Below are 21,925 nucleotides of genomic sequence, written 5' to 3' on the forward strand. Positions count from 1 at the left end.
TACTGCTGATGTTTTTCTTTCCTAATTTGTAAATCTTCCTATGTTAGGGATTTGGGCATTTTGTGTCTGTTGTTAATTGCAAATATTTTCCCTAGTTTGTCACTTGTGGTTTTACTTTGTTTACTGTGTCTTGCCAAGCCATTTTGTAATGTCATCAAATTTATCTCTCTATTCCCTTACTGCTTCTTGATTTGAGCCCTAGTTAGGAGAGATATGCCCACTCACATTATAGTGGAATTTGTCTGTGTTCTCATCTATTATGAGCACTTGTATTGTTTCATTGTTATTATATATGAATATCCTCTCCATTTGGGGTTTATGTGAGTATAAAGAATGGATGCAATTTGATCATTTTCTGTATTGCTCTTCTATTGGATAAATTGTAGTATTCAAAAATCCATTTTCCCCTACTGTTTTGAGATGACTCCATTATCATATGCTAACTCGTCATGTGCAATTTTGACTATTTCTGGATTTCCAAGTCTGTTTTCCTGGCAAACTTTTTTTATTTCCCCTCACATAATGACTCAGGAGAGGTTCTCTTCTTGTCTCAGTGTTAAAGCAAAGGAATAATAGAAATTAACCCATTTGTGGATATGTCTGGCTTCTAGCACCCTGGATTTGAATGCAAGCTCTATCTTAAATTGTCTCTTTGATTTGGACACGTTATTTAATATCTCAAAGCCCCCGAATCCTTCTCTGTAAAATGGGAAAGATTTTCAGACTTACTGATGGTTATTTACATAAATCATTTAGCACAAGGTAGGCATTAATAATTGGAGGCCACAGTTATTTTATTCTTACAGTTATCGTTACCATTTTGCCAAATGCATACATATACTCTATAGTTATAAAATTTGACTTCTATTTTTTTCTTCACTTTGAGAAAAAGAATATCATGTTAGACAAAGGAAGATAATGCACTTGAAGAAAATTTCTGCAAGAAGAAATGTACTTCATCTCACTAAAATGCCTGTATTTAAGAAATGTCCTCTGTAGGCATTAAGAGTATCATCAATATATTTTGATTTAATATAATTGATGTAATTGGCTGGATCTTTGCCTCTAGAAAAATATTTGCCCAGCTGGAACAGAATATGTTCATTTCAATTTTCAAGCAGCTTGATATTTGGTACAAATTACTAGTCTTTGTTTATTACACGATATTGTGGAAGACCATGCAGACCATAATTAAGATTTATGCACCATTAAAACACAACTGTATAATTCAAAATTTGCTCTCCCTACACTTAATATCTCTTCTCATGTGATGAAGCTTCAAATTAATTAAAGAGCTCTTCTAATAAAAGATATTTAGAAAACCATCCAAACAAGAAATATTTTCCATCTTTCTTACCCATAAGCTAATTAATTATATACCACATTTGTGTCTCCTTTCCCTAGACTGCATAATTTTGAAAGTTAATTTACTAATGAAATTGTGATTTTGTTCCTCAGTTAATGAAGCAAAATAGATATAGCGCACACACATATTACTTCCTGTTCTCAATTATGTGCTGAAATCTCACTGTCTTTCAGGGACTCCAGAGGATTACCCACGATTTTTCCATATGCATCCCAGGACTGCAGAACTTAGTCTCCTGGAGCCTATAAACAGAGATTTTCACCAGAAATTTGATTTGGTTATTAAGGTAAATTAAATTAATTTCTTATTGCCTTGTGTTTATGAACTGCTAGTCAAAGAAACTGATAATGGCTACTCTAGGCTCTTTTATGTTATAAAAATTAAAGTTAATCTGACAGCAATTAGTCAATTTCTTTTCATTAAAAGAAGTGAAGTGTGGCAGTTTTAATGCATTGTGTTGCCTTTCTTTAAAATCACTGTTTATATTATGATGTGATTCAAATACTGAGTATTTTTATATATATTAAATCCCTGGCCAAATGTATTAATACTACATCATATAACTTTTTTACACTTTTAGTGTTTAATTTTTCTTGCCAAAAGAAACTTATTCTTGACCACAAAACCTTCACTGATGACTATATTTTAAATGTGCATGAATTTATACATTTATTTTAATAATGTATTTTAAAAAGTGATGCTCTCTCTAACATAAAAAGAAAAAGTATTGTCTTTCCAGAAATTCTTTTAACATAGGTCTCATTATTTTCTTTATTTTGAAAAATAATCCCAGACTGGAAAAATTATCAAAGAGAAGGGAATCCATTTGGCATTACAATGACAGTTTAATTGTATCTACTGTATTGTAGTGAAATCATTTAAAAGGTGCTGTGGAAACCCAGATGATATACCAATGAATTCTGATAGACTTTGCTCAGAAGGTAAGATTTGTGCTGTATAGGGAAGGAATAGCGGTAATTTATGGATGGCATTCTAAGTAATAGGACGGACATAAGCAAGAACAAGAGATCAATGCAAACAATGGCATCACATGACTTTCTCGTATATACACATAGAGAACCATAACTATAGAAGTGAAGCCCCAGGGTATATTTTTTTTTTATTTAAAAGTGTTAAAAGAAAGTAAGTTAGGGAAGCTCACTGAGCATGTACATTGTACAAGTTAAATTTATTTTGCACTGAACTAGAGCCACAATCTTAATCATATGCTCACTAGTACAAATGTGTAACTAAGCTCAGGTAAGGTGAGTGAGTGACTCAGAGCAAACCTCACTAAAAAGCCGCATCTAAGTGAGGGCCATCCGCCTTCATTCCACCCAGATGCACTTGCTTAGAAATGGTTGTGTGGCTTAAGTATGTGTCGGTGCAATTGCAAACAATTTTATGTAGATAGACGTTTTAGTTTTAGCTCAGACTGGGACATATTTTGTGAGCACTGATCCTGTCATGCATTGCCAAAATCTGAGATGAGTTGGTAGCCTTCTGTCCTTGAAGCACTTGTAGTCTATGAAGGCAAGGAGTTCTATAGGCTGATAAATCAAATATAACACATCAGCCTGCTACTAGGAAGACCCCTAAGAGGTGCTGGAAAAGCACAGAACAGGAAGATATAAATGAATCTGGGGAATCAGGAAAGATGTTCTGGAAATTACGCCAAGCTCCATGGTGCTACCTAGGAAGAGTCTGGCCAATGAATAGAAGCGGGAAGTATGTTTGAGCATAAGGAAGGGCAGAAGTGAGAGCATTGAGGCATGATGTAGCAGGCTACAAGCAGTTCATGGGGAAACGAGGTATAGAAGCAGACCCTGGGAGAGCCTTAGGTGAGGCTGCAGTTTCCTTGGATTTTATTCAGGAGGACCTGGGAGTCATTCCACAAAGACAGACACCTTTTTACCATTTGTATAAAATGGCCATGTGTGAGATTCGTCTTCTTACACTATTTTAATTATTGTGGAACTATATAAAAGTCAAAAATACGTATCCATTGTCTACCAGCAACATACTTATACTCCTGTGGTGCTGCTCTCTGCAGGAGGTGAGAAACCCTATGAAGCAGTGTTTCCAAACTGCCTCATTTCAAACCTGAAATCAATGATTTTCTTTTATTCTCAAAGTTAGTCGTCCTGGCATACCCAGGTATAGTGAAACTCAGCCCATCAATTACAGAGAACAAAATCAATTAGAATGGGCTATAGATAATTTTTTTTTATGTTTTAATAACACTATATATTATTAATGGAGGTTTTTACAGACATTATTAGATTCAAATTACTGTGTTTTGCATGCAGTCAAGGGGATAATAAGCAAAGGTATCAATCTATAAGAATAATAATGTGCCACCTGCTTGAATAATAGCTGAACATTGTGGCTTTGTATGGGGATCCATTGAAATGCTACAGTCTGGCAGTTCTCTGTAGTAAATCTTTCAGCTTCTTCCTTTTTTCTTATTTTAATAATGCTTCATTTTTCATCGGCCATAAAAGTTTTTATTGGATTTGATCCCAATTTCTGCTTTGGAAGCTAAGGAAAAATAAAACACAGTGAAGTATTTTTTCCTAGACTTTAAGAATTCTGCTTTTAAAAGCTACGTGTGCATTTCACAGCTGGTAAGTGTCATGGTTAAGAGATTTATCATCTTTATTTCACTGGGTTCAGCTAGTGATTCATGCAGCATCCTGACAAAAATGGAAAGGTGTGACTAGGAAGAGAAAATGGAGTAGTTCACCAGCTTTAAGGTATTACACGACTGGAAATTGTCCAGTTAAAGGACAATGCATTCCCAAATGCTATTCCAAATCTAAAATAAATGTCATCATTTAAGCATTTTTAAAATGCATTTTACATAAGAATTGTACATTTGGTTGGCCCAAGAGAGTTCATATTCATGCCTGTTGTCTTTGTATCATTATTCATAATATCTCTTTCACTCTTGAAACTGTCCCAGTTTGGATGAAAAGCTATGTGATCACCATAGTTACAAAGGATAAAGCAACTATGACCTAGAAATACAAAAGCATATTTTAGGTTCCGGGTGATCATGAATTAGTTCATGCATGGAGCCTCATTAACAAAGCTCAGAAAATTCCCTTTTATTATTATTACATGTGTAATATTTTTAAAAATATAATGAGTTGATATATTTGTGCTCCAGACATCTAATATTAGTATCTAAATGGGTAAATTATTAATACTTCACTGTCTGGAAGTTGCTCAAACAAAATTTGTTTTTTATCTAAGTCCCATGGGTTAGCACAAGGCTCACAGACAAGATTGCATCACGGTCTCTCGAATTTCTTTGTTGTTCCCACTGGCCTACTTCTACTGTATAGCAGGCCAGTCTGTCTTCCTTGTCTGTCCACGCCCTGAGCATATGAACCAGAGCCGTCAGTAGTCGCCTGGCACTGCACGCTTTCTGTCCGGCCATCCCAAACCACTAGCAGTACACTCCACATGCCCTGTTCTCTCTGGTCCCCAGGCATTGGCGGATGCCACCTTGTCTCCTGAATCACCCTATCCTTTCTGATGGGGAGTCTAGTTCACACCGAGGCATCAGTGATGAGCATAAGTGGGCTTTACTTCTGCTGGAAAACTATGGCCACTGGTGAAGCTTCTCCCCACATCCCTGCTTGTCCTTTGCTGCTCTGCTCACTCTACATTCAGTTTTTCTGTTTATATTCTCTTAACCTCTGCAGTAGCACCGATTGTAATATAGGTCTTCACCCTGTGGCCCATTACCCTACCCCACCTGTGTAATAGTGCATGGAAGGGGCTCAATACATCGCCGTATGGGTTTTCTCCCTGGTGCAAGAAAACGTGAAAAGCTGCTGGATTTGTGTACCTGCATCTTTACTGCATTTAAATACATCTCAAAGTGTATGCGTTCAGTACAGCTTTATCTTGTGTCTATGTCCAGAATGAAGGTGCAATAAACTTCACAAATAAACTCAATCCCTGGAAAAAAAGAAAAAGAAAAAGTCTAGTCCTATGGCAAAGCAGAGTTTAAAGCTATTTATTACTATATTTAAAAAAAAAAAAAACTTCTAAGGAAAAGATATATATTGACATAGAAAAAAATATGAGCCACAGAATTAAAACTGGTGAGCTTAAATATTAGTGTGTATGTGACAGTGATCCTGGGGAGTTACTTTGCTCCAGTCATTTGAAAAGACAACGCATCCTTGGAATGACTGAGGCCCTAGAGAACAGCTGCATTACATGCAAATTTCTAATGCCACAGCCCTAGTGCACCGTTGGGCTCTATCTGAACGATCATACCCATTATACTGTACTTCACAGGGATTCACGGGGAAACACAGGCTCACTGCTTTTAACGCATATGACATTTGCTGGTTTTCAGTTTGCCACATCTTTTCTGAGCCACATCTTTTCTGAAATGCCTGGCATTTCACTTTATGTTGAAGAGACAGAAATGTGCGAAGGCTCTGCCTCAAGGAAACCGTAAGTATGGAAATGACCATGTTAGACTGACTTCCCTTCTGATGTCTGCATCGCTGTTTGCAGTCACAGGCTGGATAACTAGCCCTCATGCAATGCAGGTGTGTCACGTGGAGAATGAAGCAGACTGCAGCTGGTAAGGCCTGAAGCCTTCTGTTCCTGCTTCTCTCTCTGGATCACCACCACCACCACCTGCCGGTCACCCCGTTTAGGAGATGCCGGCTCCCCAGACGCCTGTCCTGTGGTCCATGTCCAGTCATTGTCAAGTCTTCTCCATGTAGCTCTGGGGTTTCCCCTGCCCTTCTCCCCAGCCCCCATGCCCAAGGCACTTCTTTGGACCCCACCATCAAGGCCACCCTCTCACACAGGCGGTCTCTCAAACCTTAACCGCTTCTCCTTGCATCTGCCCCAGCCGCCCATGTTGCCCACAGAATGTTGCTAAAACAGAAATAGGTCATTCTGCTCCATGTTGCCTTCAAGACGCTGGACCATTTACCCACCATGTGTGTTTTCAATGGAGAACTTTGCTGATTTGAAAGATTGCAGGTGCCAAGAGCAGACAGAGCTACAGACCACAGACCATCAGTCACCAAGTCTCTAAATTAAAGGGGTGCCATCTCCCATGGAAACAGAACTGTGAAGATGAGTTAAATCCGCCAAGGAGATGGTGAAGGAGAAGTTACTGTTCTTTCTTCTGTCACATGAGTCTTGTCATTCTATCAAAAAATGGAGAAATAAAGAGGGGTGAAGAAAGATGTGTGTACTCTCTCTAGGAAAGATTGACTAGGAGCCTCCAGTGAGCCAGGGTTAGGACAGAAAAAGTCAGAGCCGATGTTTCCATCTACAGCAAGCAAGACAAATAACATGGGTAGAAATATTCTAACCAGATGTGTACTCCCTGTCCTAAGGGACCACTGCTGAAAGAGTGAAGCCCAGACATGCCCCACGTCTCTGGTCAGCAGGTCAGTGGAGAATAAATTCTGTCCGCCCTAGTAGCAGAAGCACTAAGGTGAGGAAGTTGGAGTCCATTGAGAGTGTAAGTCCTTACATATTTTAGAGAAATTATCCCACAGAAATTTCAAGCATTAGTTCTTATTAGTAATGAAATAACGAACTCTCTGTGGATTTCTTAGTGACTAGTATGCTTCCAGAAATCCAGCAACACAATTGAAACCTGCTCTTCTTTTACTTTTATGTTCCTTTTTTAAATTGATTAATTTTTAAATTTATATTGAAGTTAGTAAACACAGTATACTGGTCTTCATGACTAGAACCCAGTAATTAATCACTTACATGGAAACCCCAGTGATACTCCTGGAAAGTGTCCTCCATCATGCCCATCACCATTTAGCCCATCCCCTCATCCACCTCGCCTCCAATGAACCTCAGTTTGTTGCCTGCATTTAACAGCCTCTTATGGTTTGCCTCCCTCTCTGTTTTTATCTTATTTTTGCTTCCCTTCCCGTATGATCATCTGTTTGGTAGTTTAAATTTCACATATAAGTGATGTCATCTATTTGTCTTTCTCTGACTTATTTCACTTAGTATAATACACTCTGACTCCATCCATGTCATTGCAAATGGCAAGATTTTATTCTTTTTTGATAGCTGAATATTCCATTATATATATGTATTTATATATTTATATGTATATGTATTTATATATATATGTATTTATGTGTGTATATATATACATACATCACACACACCACATCTTCTTTATCCATTCATCTACTGATGGATATTTGGGCTCTTTCCATACTTTGGCTATTGTTAATAGCACTGCTATTAACATTATTATTAACATTGGGGTTCATGCCCCTTAGAATTAGCATTTTTGTACCCTTTGGATAAATTTCTAGTAGTGCTATTGCTAGGTTGTAGGGTAGTTCTATTTTTAATTTTTTGAGGAAACTTCATACTGTTTTCCAGAGTGACTTCACCAGGTTGCATTCCCACCAACAGGCTTCCTCTCTCTCTGCATCCTCGCCAACATCTGTTGTTTCCTGAGTTGTTAATGTTAGTCACTCTGACAGGTGTGAGGTGATATCTCTTGGTGGTTTTGATGTGTATTTCCCTGATTGATGAGCAATGTTGAGCATCTTTTCATGTGCCTGTTAGCCATCTGGATGTCTTCTTTGGAAAAATGTCTTTTCATACACTCTGCATATTTCTTACCAAACTCAACACACACAAAAAAACAAATTTATGTTCCTTTCTAAAACTTTACACCTTAAAGATTAACACATAAAACATTGTTTTTGTTTCCTTAAAAAGAACACTGTATACTTGTAGATCCTTCTGGTTGTCTCCAATTCTAAAAAATTCCAAGTGTGAGGCTGAAGTATTGAGTAACATGACAGTTATGGAAATTAATAAAAGGAAAGAATGTCACGGGTCCTCAGGTCTAGCGCTGTTATTCATCCAGTGGGGTTAGAGCAGAAAATGCAGCCCAGCCGTTGAATCCAGTGTCTATCCAAACGTGCGTGCTGCCGAGAGACACACGGAGGTGATACTTTACTTGGCCTCCTTCTTTCCTCACCAGGTGACCTGCAGCTGCTTGGAAGGGGGAAAGAAATGTATCCATTCTCGTCACAGAGCCTGCATGTAGGCGAGGCCCCCTTGTCTGCAGAGGTCATTGTAGGAGCACAGCAGCAAGTGCAGATATTGTCAAATGTTCAAATGAAGCTGCTTTCTGAGCAGTCCTTGCCTCGCCTCCCTACGAGGCAGCTCCACATACCTGGACAGCCATTCCCAAGGGATCTTCATAAGCATCTTGGTTGTTGTGTAGAAAACTTGAGACTTACTCTAAACCTGTACATTCAATAGGTCTACTCACTACTCTTTCTCAACAGAGGTGCCTGGGTGGCTCAGTCGGTTGAGCGTCTGACTCGTGGTTTCAGCTCAGGTCATGGTTTCATGGTTTGTGGGTTCGAGCCCCACGTTGGGCTCTGTGCCAGCAATACAGAGCCTGCTTGGGATTCTCTCTCCCTGACTCTCTGCCCCTCCCCCTCTTCATGCTTGCTTGCTCTCTCTCTCTCTCAAAATAAATAAATAAACTTTAAAATAATAATAATAATAACTCGATACGTAGGAGAAACACTCAACTCCCGCTCTCCCTACTTTCCAACCTCTAAAAAATTACCCACTTGGAGATCAGTTGTTTTGGATACTGATGGGTTTTTTTGAAATTCAGATATTCCAAGATGAACTTTTGCAGTTGACCAGTTCACGTAAAGCACTTCAGTGGTTGGGGACAACCCAATCAGAACAGGATAAGAACCCCGCATGGGCCTCTACTGGTTGGGGAGGTAGATGGCATGGCAAAATGAGGGAGATAAAACAGTTAGGAGTGTTCCAGAAGAAAGTTACTACTTTTTCACTATCATAATTCCATCTCTGGCTAAGCCTGGTATTTATAGCCAAGCTGATTCCCGTGTTCAAGGCACTGGCCAGTGAGTCTGACATATCTGTGATTAGCAGGGGTTCCTGAGCCCATGTCTTCCCCAGAGCAACTGCTTTTTTCCTTCTTTAAATCATTCAAAATTGGTTTAGTCATTTTGGTGTCAGTTTGTATCTCAAACACTAAGCAGAGAAAGATTTTTATTATTGAAAGATATACAGGAACTTTGAAGATTCATTGCAATAAATTATAAACAGAATGAGTATATTCTTCAAGTGAAGATAAAATATACTTCACTTTCTTAAAAATATTCCTTTGGTGGGAAGGGTGTCCATATTATTTTGTTGTCATATTATGAACTTTGGTCGGGTGTGCGTTGTCTGTGTTCTGTCTAGTGAAGATATTTTTTTTTTGTTTGTCAAAGAGAAAGTGTATTTATTTCCAGCCAAGAATTTATTTCTTTGTGATATTTATAACATTACAGACAGTTTTTGTGTGTAATATACAAAGCCATTTTTTGCACCTTATCTGATAACTTATTATATGTCTTTTTAAGTTCTCAGATACTTTTAGTAACTTATAAATGCGCTTGCTGTCAAACTCTTTGGGCATCCTTTAATTCCTAAGAGTATTAGAGTTTAAATAAAGAACATTTCTGTAGGTTTAAGCCACTCTAATTTTATAAGAGTCAATAAGCAATGGAGTAAACTTATTTTTAATTATTGATTAGTGCACAATAGTAATATGATCTTTGACCTGAGGATCACAGGCTTGCCATTTCTCGCTAAGACATTTCAAAAGAAAAAAAAAATATGTTCATAGAAAGAAAATGTAACCTGCTGTCATTAGTAGATTTTTGGCCCCAATGTCCTGTAGGGCTGTAGTGAGCCAAACAGGGCCCTACAGAGACCTCTGTTATACAAGGGAATTTCCACCACTTTTTGTTTCCATCTCTTCCATCCAATTGAAATGTGAAACTTTGCTTAAACCTGACAAACAGACAACTCTTGCCTATGAGGCCAGAGTAGAGTTGCACTGGAGCCATTCTTAGTGTCACAGCTTCCTAGGAGCCTGAGCGAGAGAAGACAACATGCATGCAGACCTCATTGGTTTGCGAGGGGCTAGTGGCTGGGCAGGACCATGTTTGTTTCTGAAAGGCAGATTTCAGGGAGCCTCTCTGTCAATCAAGGTGCCCAAGTGTTTCTCAGGACACCAAAATGTAAGAACCAACCGTATATTAATGTTATTTGGAACCTGGTAAGGCAGGTAACATGAAAATAATACTTAAGGAAACAGACAAATAAATACAAATTAGAAAGTCTCACTGGGCCCCCGGGAATCTGCCTTAACAAAAACCTCACGTGATACTGTGACATCAGAGCCAGTGCTTTAGAAAACAGTGTTTGAGAAACACTGATGGAAAAAGTACAGAAGGCAGAGTCTCCTTTTGGAGCCTGCCTTGAATGAAATGATGTCTTGGAAGAGGCAGGCATCCATAATGCCTAAATAGCTTGGCAGTGTTGGTTGTTCAAGCCGCTCCCTGGGTCAGCCTCTATTAAATGGTACCATTGCACTGCAGTGGCCGTAAGTTAACTGACTACCTTACAATCAACTAGTGGCCATAAACTAGTTTCCTACTGGTGGGAAGAGGGGAAATCCATGTGCCAAGTTCATGGCGGTTTGTTAGTAACATTTGTACTGGAAAGTGTCCATTTTGATGGGTTTTCACAAATCAGAGCACCCAGATATACAGCACAAAGGGCATTACGAATACCCCGGATGCCTCACCATCCTCTCCCGGTCACTGCCCCTCACACACCTGAGGACCCCCACTGTATGACTGTAATGACATAAATTACTTCTGTCTGTTTTAAACCGTTTTTAATTTTTTTATAGTTTATTTATTTTTGAGACAGAGAGAGACAGAGGATGAGTGAGGGAGGAGCAGAGAGAGAGGGAGACACAGAATCTGAAACAGGCCCCAGGCTCTGAGCTGTCAGCACAGAACTCGACATGGGGCTTGAACCCATGCATGGCGAGACCATGACCTGAGCCAATGTCGGACACTTAACTGATTGAGCCACCAAGGTGCCCCTTAAATTGTTTTTACAATTCTGTTTAAGTATCATTTTTTTTTGTCAGGATCATAATAGTGCTACGCCCCATTCTTTTTGTTTGTTTGTTACTGCAGCAAACTTCAAAGGTATCTGTTCCACAATGATATACTTTGCACTTGAGAAAGAATTCAATAACAATGTGTTGTCTTTCTACAGGGAAATGTTTAGACTTTTGTAAGCACTTGTTTTCATGTAAAAGTCCAAGGAATTCATGCTTGAATCTCGAGACAGGCGTGTCTAAATGCCTGGCTCTTTGAACATAGAAAGCTAATAGTATTGTTAGTGCTAATAAATAAACAAATTGGTTGGAAACTTGAGTAGATGCATTTTAGCAAACTAAATTGATTAGGAAAAAAATGGTAATGAATGCAATTTCTAATCAAAAAGAGAAAGTGAAAGTATAAATTCAGCCCTCCAGCAAAAATCTCTAAAGCAAATGCTCTTCCTGTCTATTTGAAAGTTGCATTTAGGGTCCGGATAAGGGTTAAGGGCCTCTGAAGCCCCAGTAGCCAGGGGGCTCCCCGGTTTGCAGAGTCAGACTCCTGTGGATATAAATAAGTAGCCTGTGCTCAGCTGGGAGACACGAGTGTGAGGAATGGCATCCTTTGTGTCCTGAAGGCTCTACTGTGGAGGAGACTGGGGTCCAGGAGGGACACAGAGGACACCCAGGAGGGAGAGGAGTGTGAGGGAGCGTGATGAAATCAGATCCTGTGGGCTCTGGAGAAATAGAGGTCAGTGAAGGGGTTTGGTGGGAGAAATGACCCAATCCAGGGGCGCCTGGGTTGCTCAGTTGGTTGAGAATTGACTCTTGATTTCAGCTCAGGTCATGATCCTTTGGTTCCTGAGATCGAGTCCTGTGTCAGGCTCTGTGCTGACAGTGCAGATCCTGCTGAGAATTCTCTCTCTCCCTCTCTCTCTCTGCCCCTTCCCCCCACTCTGTCCCTCCCACACATGGACACACACTGTCTCTCAAAATAAATAAAATAAACATTTAAAGGAAAAAGAGGTGACCCAATCTGGCTATTCTTTAACAAAACTGCTGGTCTCCATTATGGCAAGGGGGAAACTGACAGAGAGGTTAAGTAATCAGGTGACAGATGGTGGTAGTGGCATCAGGCTGGAAACAGTGCAGGAGGCGACGAGTGGTTAGATCCCATGTATACTGTAAAGTTCACAGTCAACAAAATGTGCCCGTGGATTAGCCATGAGAGGCAGAAAGAGGCACGACTGGAGGTGGGTCCTGGGTCAGAGGGTCCTGGCCGAATAGCTGGAAGAAGGGGCCACCGTGGGTGTAGCGGTGTTGTGAGTTGAGACACCCCGATGGGCAGAGGTTACACAGGAAATGCTCATCAGGCCAGAGGCACAGGTGCGTGGTGGGCATGGACATGAGACCTACACGGCAGGTGCGGGCATGTGGGCTGGGCTGGGGTCAGGGCATTGCTGACATGTCTATGGCCATGACATTCGCAGGGCACCCACCAGTACCTGAGTGTGAGGCTGAGGAGGAGACAGCCAAGCCCTCCGGGGCTGGAAGAGACCAGCAGAGGACAGTGGGGAGAGGTCTGGGGTGAAATGGGAGGAAATCAAGAGGCAGGGTCGTGTTGAAAGGCTTGTGAACCGTTTCCAATGCTGAAGGCGGATTCGGGGGCAAGGACAGTGTAGGAGTGTAGGAGTCCCAGTGACTTGGACAAGGGAGCCTGTCCAGGAGCCTGCCCAGCCAAACCTGTGAGGAGCGAGGTCGTCACGAGGGACCGTGTGCTAAGTCAGTGCCCCCCGCCCCCCAATAGTGGTAAGTCCTGTCTAGCAGAAAACAATTTCATGCTTCTTCCCTAGAATTTATTTAAATGTCTTGATAATCTCCTCCCTTTTCCTGTTGTGCCCTTATTCATTCTATCTCGAGAGGGTTCTTATCGGAGAGGAAGGAATTTCTTAACGTGGTTGCTGCCCGCCCGCAGGAAGAGTTGTACTGCTTCCTGAGTACCTGGGGCAGGGAGCCAGGGGATTATCAATACTTTCTTTTAATAATGAAGACGGAGTGGTTTGTCTCCTTTAGTGTTGTGCCCTCCAAAGTAGCTACATAATGCATTTTTTAAAAATACTTCTGATTTCTTGGCTTTTTGTTTCATTACTGAAAACAGGACTTATGCCCAGAAATTCTCCAAACAAAAGCTGGCTTTTAAAAATAATATTTAACTGGTAACTACAGACTGTGTGGATATAAATACGGTTATCTTACGGGGTTAAGTGACTTAAAATACCACGCTGTTTCGCCTGACCTGCTTTTCTATACTTTTCCTCTCATTGATTAGTGATTATGGGGGAACAAAATAGGTCAGATTTTTGAGAATTCCTATTTACATTAGATAGAAGAAGGAAGGATTGGATGACAGGTTTGATGCATGGTCTCACAGCAGAGCAAAGTGTCATGGTATTAATTTGTGTTAAGTGCCATATTTTCACTCTAATTAATCTGGAGTATCTGTGTTATTAATATTCTTTCCTGCCACTAATTTCTTCCATCAGTCTTACATTAGGTTGTTCATTTGCATCCTTTGAAGTAGAGAAAGGTGAAGAATTTCCCTGCGAAGCCTCTCATAAATCAAGAGGCTAGAGTTTGGGCGCTTTCCTCTCTGGTACTTCCATGTGATGTAGCCTTGAACTTAAAATTAACCTTTTGGCTCCTCCATCAACACAAATGCATATGTTCTTGCATTTAGAGAGGGGTGTACAAAATAGTGCAGGGGTTAAGAATGTGGACATTGGAGACAGATGCCTGCTTAGCACACCTGACGAAATACATGGCACTAATCCAAAAATATCGGCTATATTAACACCAAACTAATGTGAGGGTTAAAACAAGGCTTTTACATGTTATTTTTAAACATATGCAGAATTAGACTGTGCCCAGAGATCTAATTTGAGTTTCATTTCCTTTTCATTGGGCCGCTTTGTTTTCATCATGCAAATAATACATGTTCTTCCTGACTTCACAGCTGGTGGTAAAAATTAACAACCTATGAGCTGAATGTAAAACATAAGCTTCTTTCCTTGTTATAAAATTCAGCTTTTTGTTTTCTCCTCATCATCCATAAATTGGATGTCTGTGTGTGTTTATTGTGGGGGAGGGAATAAATTATAGAGTTTGTGACTTTTCATAGCACTGCTAGCATGTCCAAGATGTAGCGTAATGGCTTTTCGAATAACTAGATGCAAAATAAAGGCAGAGAGAAAAGGCCCTGCTCACAGTGACTTGCGTGTATGAACTCTTCCCGCTTTAATCAGATCACAGTTGCTGGGTCGGAACCCTGCACAGACCAATTAGTTTTGTCCAGTGTAAAAGCGATGTTTGCTAGTCAGAGTCTGTACCTCTCACCCTGATCATCTGTGTCCAAAAAGCCTGCTGTGTGTCACAGAGGGAACTCCTGAAAGAGCATCTGTGGCTCAGTGCAAATTAATGACAGCCGCTGCACGCAGAGCGAGTGGTCCATACTGATGGTGTGGGGAGCGCATTCACGTGTGTGAGAAGAACGCAAAAGTCCAGACGGGGCTGCGCGTTATTTCAGGATTGTGGTCCCCAGTGCCGACTGGGGCTCACTGAACGTTTTGTGCCATTGACCGCTGTGGCAATCCATTGCCCAGTGAAAATATAAATGCATAAAATAAATGATGTAGTATTATAAAGGAAATCTAATGTGTTGAAATAGAGTTCTCAAAATATTTAAAAAGAAGAAAAATACATATTTTTATTAAAGCTTTAAGTAACCTAATTTTCCAGTGGGATTATTAATTACCACACCTTCAAATTAGTGATTAGCATAAATGAGATTTCAAAATACTTCAGTATTAATAATAATACGAAGTGAAAAAATATTGCAATTTTTCAGGGTTCAGGGTTATCGGTACTGCCAACCATCACTGTGATCTATTACTCACCCTCTTCGTTGATGGAAATGCTAAATTGTGATCAGAAGAAAGTGTACAGTTATCTTCTAGAAGCCCAAGTTCCTGCCCCTGGATTGAAAGATCAGAGATACCTTTCTGAACCACTTGTAAATTTTTGTAGCTAAAATGGAACTATTTCATGCAGGAGAGCACTCGAGTATTTAAAATATATAACCTGCAGTTGGAGTTGACTTCAAAACACAACTATTGCAAAAGTGGGGAAATGTATCAATAAAAATTTAAGACAGCATTTGAATCTATTTCAATAAATATATTCTACTGAATTATGTCAAGGTTTCTCCTGACATTTACAGGAAATTTTCTAGAAGTCAGTTGTGGTTAAATCTTCCCTGAAATAAAACTTTTAGATTGCTATATAATAAGGTACTTAAAAAACACACAAAAAACAAAGTCAAGGATTGGTGTTTCCCCATTCATAACATGTCCATGTAGTCATAAAAAGAGAATTTATTGGAAATATAAATTGTCATCATTTTTTTAAACTGAAGAGGAGAAAAAAAAAACAAATATATTTCTAGTACATGAGTTTTAATTATACTTGAATAACATGTCTACTTAAATAATATTTCAATTCCCTAGCTATTAAAAATATATCTTTGAAATTATCTCTGTCCCTTACATGGTGCCTTTGAGGACTTTCCATGAGTAAAAACGTAGCCTTATTCTATTAACTTTATAGAGAAATATGAATTATTTGGGATTTGATCATTAGCAGGGAATGAGAAGACACAGGAGAATAAAGTAAATATAATACTTTAGGTTATGAATCTTTTTATCTTTTACTTAAATATTGCATTAGCAATTTACCAAATGCCTTTGCCTCTCAATTTTCTATCTGTTCTTAAGCACAATTACCTCTCCTAAAAACATATAGTGCAGATGCAATAACTCATTATTAGTGTGTTTTTCTGGAATTATGTCCTGGTTTGAGAACAGGAGACAAAAAGTTGATGAAGCATCTCTGGACCTTCTTGTCCTCATTTACGTTTTCTATGGGCCCTGGTCCCACTGACTTGAAAGCGTTTCTTCTTTCCGTAATGACTCCACATCAGAAGAGAACCCTCCTATATGGTATAAAAAGTGACACGCAGAATCCAATAACATAGAATTTTTTAAGTTCTCAAAAAATTATTTTCTAGGCTGAACAAGACAACGGTCACCCTCTGCCCGCCTTTGCCAGTCTACATATCGAAATACTGGATGAAAACAACCAGAGTCCATACTTCACGATGCCCAGCTATCAAGGCTACATCCTGGAGTCAGCCCCGGTGGGAGCCACCATCTCCGACAGTCTGAATTTGACCACCCCTCTTAGAATCGTGGCTCTGGACAAGGACATAGAGGACGTAAGTTCAATCTGTGTTTTACTCTTGTTTTCGTAACACATCTCTGGTCTTTACACTAACAGGAAATTTTACAAGGACATAGTTACATGAGCTCTAGAATAGAGAACCGAGTCCGTATAAATAAGAGTCTCAGAAACGAGGATCTTAGTGCTATAATTTCATTTCACATGAAAGATACTGGGAAGAAGAGTATGTCTGAATTCAGTGACCGTTTGTTTTTTGTTGTTGTTTATTTTTCAGTTTACAGATACTGGGTATAAGGACTAGAATAAACGTTTCATCTATAGCTTACTAAACCACAGGGCAATCTTTTTTTGTTTAATTAATATGGGTTGTGAACCGTTTCTATAATTGCTGATAGGGGAACATAATGGCATTACACAATAAATATTTAAAAAACAAAAACATGAAGGCAGCCCTGCAGAATGGTTTAGGGAACTTTTCTGATGCTAAGTTATTAGGAAAAAAACTGCATTTGGAAGCAGCTGACCCGCTCACACTGCCGCTGCCGCCTGTGCTCATGTTAAGACTCTGTGCACCACACACACCATTGCCCTGTGCTGGTGGTGCCACTGGCCCCACAAGTGGGTGGCCCTCCAGGCAGAGTATTTGACCTCTTCACTCCCTCCTGTGCTGTGGAGTGGGTAGAAAATCTATACCAGGCCAGTCAGAGCCCTTCCAGGAAAGGAAAATCAAGGAACCAGAGCTGGGAGGCTTCGGTATCATGTATTAAATAAGTGGAAAGGGGTCTGAAGCCACTGTAGCCACGTTTGCTGATATCACCTGTCACCACATGAAGGAAAATAGACCTGACAAATTCACACAGATGGGGACACTCTTGGGTCCTGTTTTCTTGGGTTTGAAAATCTCCGGGCATATACTGATCTCTGAAGATTTTCCTTCTGTTCTATGGTTCTGTGACCTGCCACACTATTTCCTCATGCATCCTTTCCTTTTTCTTTTTTTTTTTCTTTTTTTCTTTGTTGTTGTTGTTGTTGTTGTTGTTGTTCTTTGTAAGACATACGTTCAGTTTGAAATCTGTCACTCCAGGGGCACCTGGGTGGCTCAGTCGGTTAAGCGTCCGACTTTGGCTCAGGTCATGATCTCTCAGTTCGTGGGTTTGAGCCCCACGTCGGGCTCTGTGATGACAGCCAGCTCAGAGTCAGGAGCCTGCTTCGGATTCTGTGTCTCCCTGTCTCTCTGACACTCTCCTGCTCACACTGCCTCTCTCTGTCTCTCAGAAATTTAAAAAAACAAAAAAACAAAAAAACAAGAAATCTGTCACTCCCAAGGTGTAAAGTCCTGACTCAGCTGATTCTTCCTCTTCATCAGAGCTTTCATAAACGGTCTGCAGCTACGCTGTCCCCCACAGCCGCCACCAGCCCTGAGCGGCTGTGGAGCTCTGGAAACAGGACTACGCTGACAAATTAATTTTTATGTTTTGTTTAATTAACTTAAGTTTAAGTGCTCACCTGCCACTACTTGGACAGCACAGCTGTAGACTGTCCTCCCAAATCTCCTTACAAGGAAGCTTTGTCATAGTCTAGTAAACGAAGAGGCAACTTTCAGGTTTTGTTTTCCTCTTTCTGGAAAATGTTTCTAACACTCCGCAGAGGCTGTGATGACTCCTATGCACCCGGCTTCTTTCCAGATGCCTTGCTGCCTCCTGGTGCTTTCTCACCTTCTCTCTTCTCAGTCTTCCTGTGCTGCTTAGTCTCTTGTCTCTGGTCTAATCATGTTTTCACCGTAACTGTCAGTGAGTTCTTAGCATCAGCCAGACAGTCCGGTAAATGCTTCATCTTGTATTAATTCCCTTAAATCTCACAGCAAACATAAAAGATGCAATTTCCCATATTGCAGAAGGGGAAATTGAAGCTATTTTAAATGGATTTCTGTGATCACAGAGTTCGTAAATGGTGGCATTGGTCCTTGAGCCAAGGTCTGTGGGAAGCAAAGTCCTTGATTTTAAGCACCATGAAACTAAAAAATCTGTGTCTACTTGGTCCAGTATGACTATAGTCTGACCGTCATGACAGCTGATAAATGCTATAGGCGTTCTTCCAGGAAAGTGTATATACGAACACCATTTCCTGTCCTGACATAGGGTGTTAGGGATCCCTTGAATGTCTTCATCTAGTGAATGCTCACCAGAAAATTCAGAGCCACCTTAATAAGTTTCATATAGGCTAAGTTATTATATTTTGTAGGCCTGGTGTTGTTCCATAGATTTTGGTGTGGGTTTTATTTCATTTTTAAATTGGAATGCGTAATCATAGGTTAAGCAGCAACTAGTCAATTTGGAGAATTATAATAGTGTAAGTCATACCTTCATTAACACATCAGTTAGCAAAAGCTAAATCCTAAAAAAAAGACAGCTTATAGTTTTTCCATAATTGCAAAATGTATGTGTTTGTATTTAATAGACGTTCTTATATTATTGAATAGTTGAATACTCACCCCTACACTTGCTTGGGTACATTTTTACTTTTCTGGATCAGCATTCACTTTAAAATGATAAATGTTAAGACTGCATTCTAAAAACCTTTGTAAAGGATGGTGGTACTTACAGGGTATCGCTGAGGTGGAGTTGGGGGAACTCCTACGTATAAAATATCTGGGAAAGACTACTTGGCATTCTGCTCTTAGAGTTGACAATCCCTCTTAGCTTATTAAATGATCTGAACATTTCGAGGAGTTGGGGTAGAAGGCTATGGTGCTTAGAGTTTGTTCCTTGGAGTTAGCCTCCAACTCCCCGCTGGTTTGGCCTTTGGTCCTACTGTGTGATAGTTCTCTGACACTGTGTGCCTCATTTTCACAAGTTGCCCCTTTTTATTCAATCACCTGTGATCCAAAAAGGTATATGGGAGCACTCATCACTGTCTTGGCCTCTCCTTCCCTTGGGGATGGTGGGAAGGACAGGGAGAAGACAGTTCCCTTAAATGCTACCGTACACTCTGAGAGTGGCACCGTTAATATGTCCTGTAAAGATGTCAAGTAATTAAACAATGTGTATCTTCCCATTAGCTTATTATTTAGGCCTATCCTGTTTCCAAAATTAACTACAATGAGTGCCATTAGATGGCTAGAAAGTGAACAAGTATCTCTAATCTCCTAGGGGTAAAGGTTTCTAAAATGTTAAATATATCTTCTATGTATCTGCAATGTAAACAAGCCCACAGAAGGTTAAGCATAGTTTAATCCAGTTTCCTATACTGTGTGAAATGTTCTCTTAAAACCCACTTCTCAGGTACTGATGTCACACCTCATTGTTCCCCTCAGTCTTGAAACCCAAGAGTCTTTGGTTTTTGTTTCCTTCCTGCACCTGAAAGTCTTCACATTCTTCCTGTTTTTGTTTTTGTTTTTTTTCCCTCTGGATATTTGATGACTGTCTTTTCATCTCCATCTTTACAACCTCCATTCTGTTTGTCTTACATTGGTCTCTCATCAGAATTTCCTCCTGATGCCCTTGGCTTCCTATTTTTTCTGACTCAGGTGTCTCTCACCCAGCCACTAAGAGCCATCTAATCGGTTTCCATCACACTTCTGCCTCACATGCTTTTGAGACGAGCTTTCCTGCAGAAGAGAATGGCTGTCTGTCACCGGATGCCTGAGCATTCACAGAGCCTCATTTCCAGAAACTTCCGCCTTACCTGCTACATTTAGCAACTACTTGTAGTTTCCTGCATAACTTTATCTTATTACCTTTGTGACATTTTCCACATTTTGAAATCTTTCATCTTTTATCCCCCAAGCTGGCTTGGACAAATTCCACTTAGTGTTGAGAGTTCTGCGTGGGTCTCTCTTACTCGTACATCTTGTCCAGACTCTGCTTCCTCTTGGCTGAGTTGTGTGTCTCTTTAACGCTATACATGTGACATTGTAGGCGCCTTGCACCCTCTTTGAATTTAAACTGTGAATAGGGCTTTGATATTGGTCACTTTTGTATCCTGAAGATGTAACACAGTTCACTAATAGTTTCTACTAATAGTTGAATGAACTCAAACATTCAGGCACAAGTAAAGGAATGAGGATATCTAACATATGCTTCAAAATTCTAGTGATCTTGATTTAACTGTTTCATGATACAGCCCATGTCATGATTGGACAACTACTTCCTAGAAAACTCCTCATCCTATTGAGTTGAAACGAGCCTTCTCATAACTCGCCTGGTAGTCCATATAACTTCCATTTTCCAGCCCTCAGAATAAATCCGTGGAATAGTCAGTAACATGTTTGAAGATGGATTGATGTCCTTCAGAATCACCTGGGGTTTTTTTTGCCAGGCCAAGTACTCTTTATTTTAAAAGTAAAATATGTTCACTTACTAGATGATTTAAAGATTTGTATTAACAAAAAGAAACTTCAAGGCCCTTTCAGTTCACAGGCAAGAATTTTCCTGCCTGCTAATTTCTCAATGTTTTTGAGTGCCAGAATAATGAAATTAATTAAATCACCATACAGGTGAAGGATTTAAGAATAAAGACAGAAACATGTCACCACATTCAGGGGTTACCAAAAGAAACAGAGATGAACCATCAGATCCGAAAAGAGAAGTTATCACCAAGGAGTCAATTTCCTGAGTAGCTTTAAGAATAAGAGAACAAACTTGGATTACCTGTCTAAAAATCAACCTCTTCCTTCTGTTTAGGAGAAAGTAAGAGAGAGTTTTAGAAAATAGTAGCATGGATAGGTGAGTGGCATTATTAGCAGTGTAGATTTGGGGTCAGAAGGAATATTAAAGGTCACAGTGAAACCAAAAAAAAAAGAGTAAACAAAAATAATTGTGTTAGTGTTCCTTTTCTATTGATTTATAAATATCCACATAAAAATACATATGCTGTATAGAGAGGTAATAGGAATCACATTCCTATGTTTTGTTTTGTTTTGTTTTTTAAGTATTCATATGTTCAAAATAGCCCAGCAGATAGGTAGAATGAGACATGCCCAAGGTATTTGAGATGATGTCTGAAACCACCATGTTTTCAGTAGGCAGAGCTACTAAAAGTTGATTATTGGATTCCGGTTATAAAAAAATAATTAAGTAATGAGGAATAATCATCAACTGAGGCTACCCATTTGGCTTGTAGGAAGGCAGTGAGTCACTTATAATTCCATGTGGGTTCACAGTCCTGCATAAAGAGGTACTGTTTCAGAATCAAGGTGTCCTTGAAACTTAACACAATATGCTCTTAAAGGTCCACTGCCCTTATATGCTTTATACATATTGTTATGCTGTTGTATGTATGTTATGTGA

The 21,925-nt window shown here is 39.8% G+C and overlaps 1 protein-coding gene and 1 non-coding gene across 9 annotated transcripts in view; both read left to right on the forward strand.

Annotated features, from left to right (window-relative positions):
- The window catches only part of PCDH15 (protocadherin related 15), a 752,236-nt gene that overhangs the window by 388,163 nt on the left and 342,148 nt on the right, over positions 1-21,925 (forward strand). For all 8 annotated transcript variants that reach the window (XM_077755213.1, XM_077755212.1, XM_077755209.1 and 5 more), the window contains 2 exons: positions 1,540-1,652; positions 16,465-16,671. In XM_077755213.1, coding sequence (XP_077611339.1) covers positions 1,540-1,652; positions 16,465-16,671 — 320 coding nt within the window. The remainder of the gene's footprint in view (positions 1-1,539; positions 1,653-16,464; positions 16,672-21,925) is intronic.
- On the forward strand, positions 8,702-8,793 carry TRNAT-CGU (transfer RNA threonine (anticodon CGU)). The gene is given in 2 exon segments: positions 8,702-8,738; positions 8,746-8,793. It is a non-coding gene; the product is annotated as a tRNA-Thr (tRNA).

Source organism: Crocuta crocuta, unplaced genomic scaffold (genome assembly GCF_008692635.1).
Source record: "Crocuta crocuta isolate KB4526 unplaced genomic scaffold, BGI_CrCroc_1.0 scaffold2, whole genome shotgun sequence".
NCBI lineage: Eukaryota > Metazoa > Chordata > Mammalia > Carnivora > Hyaenidae > Crocuta > Crocuta crocuta.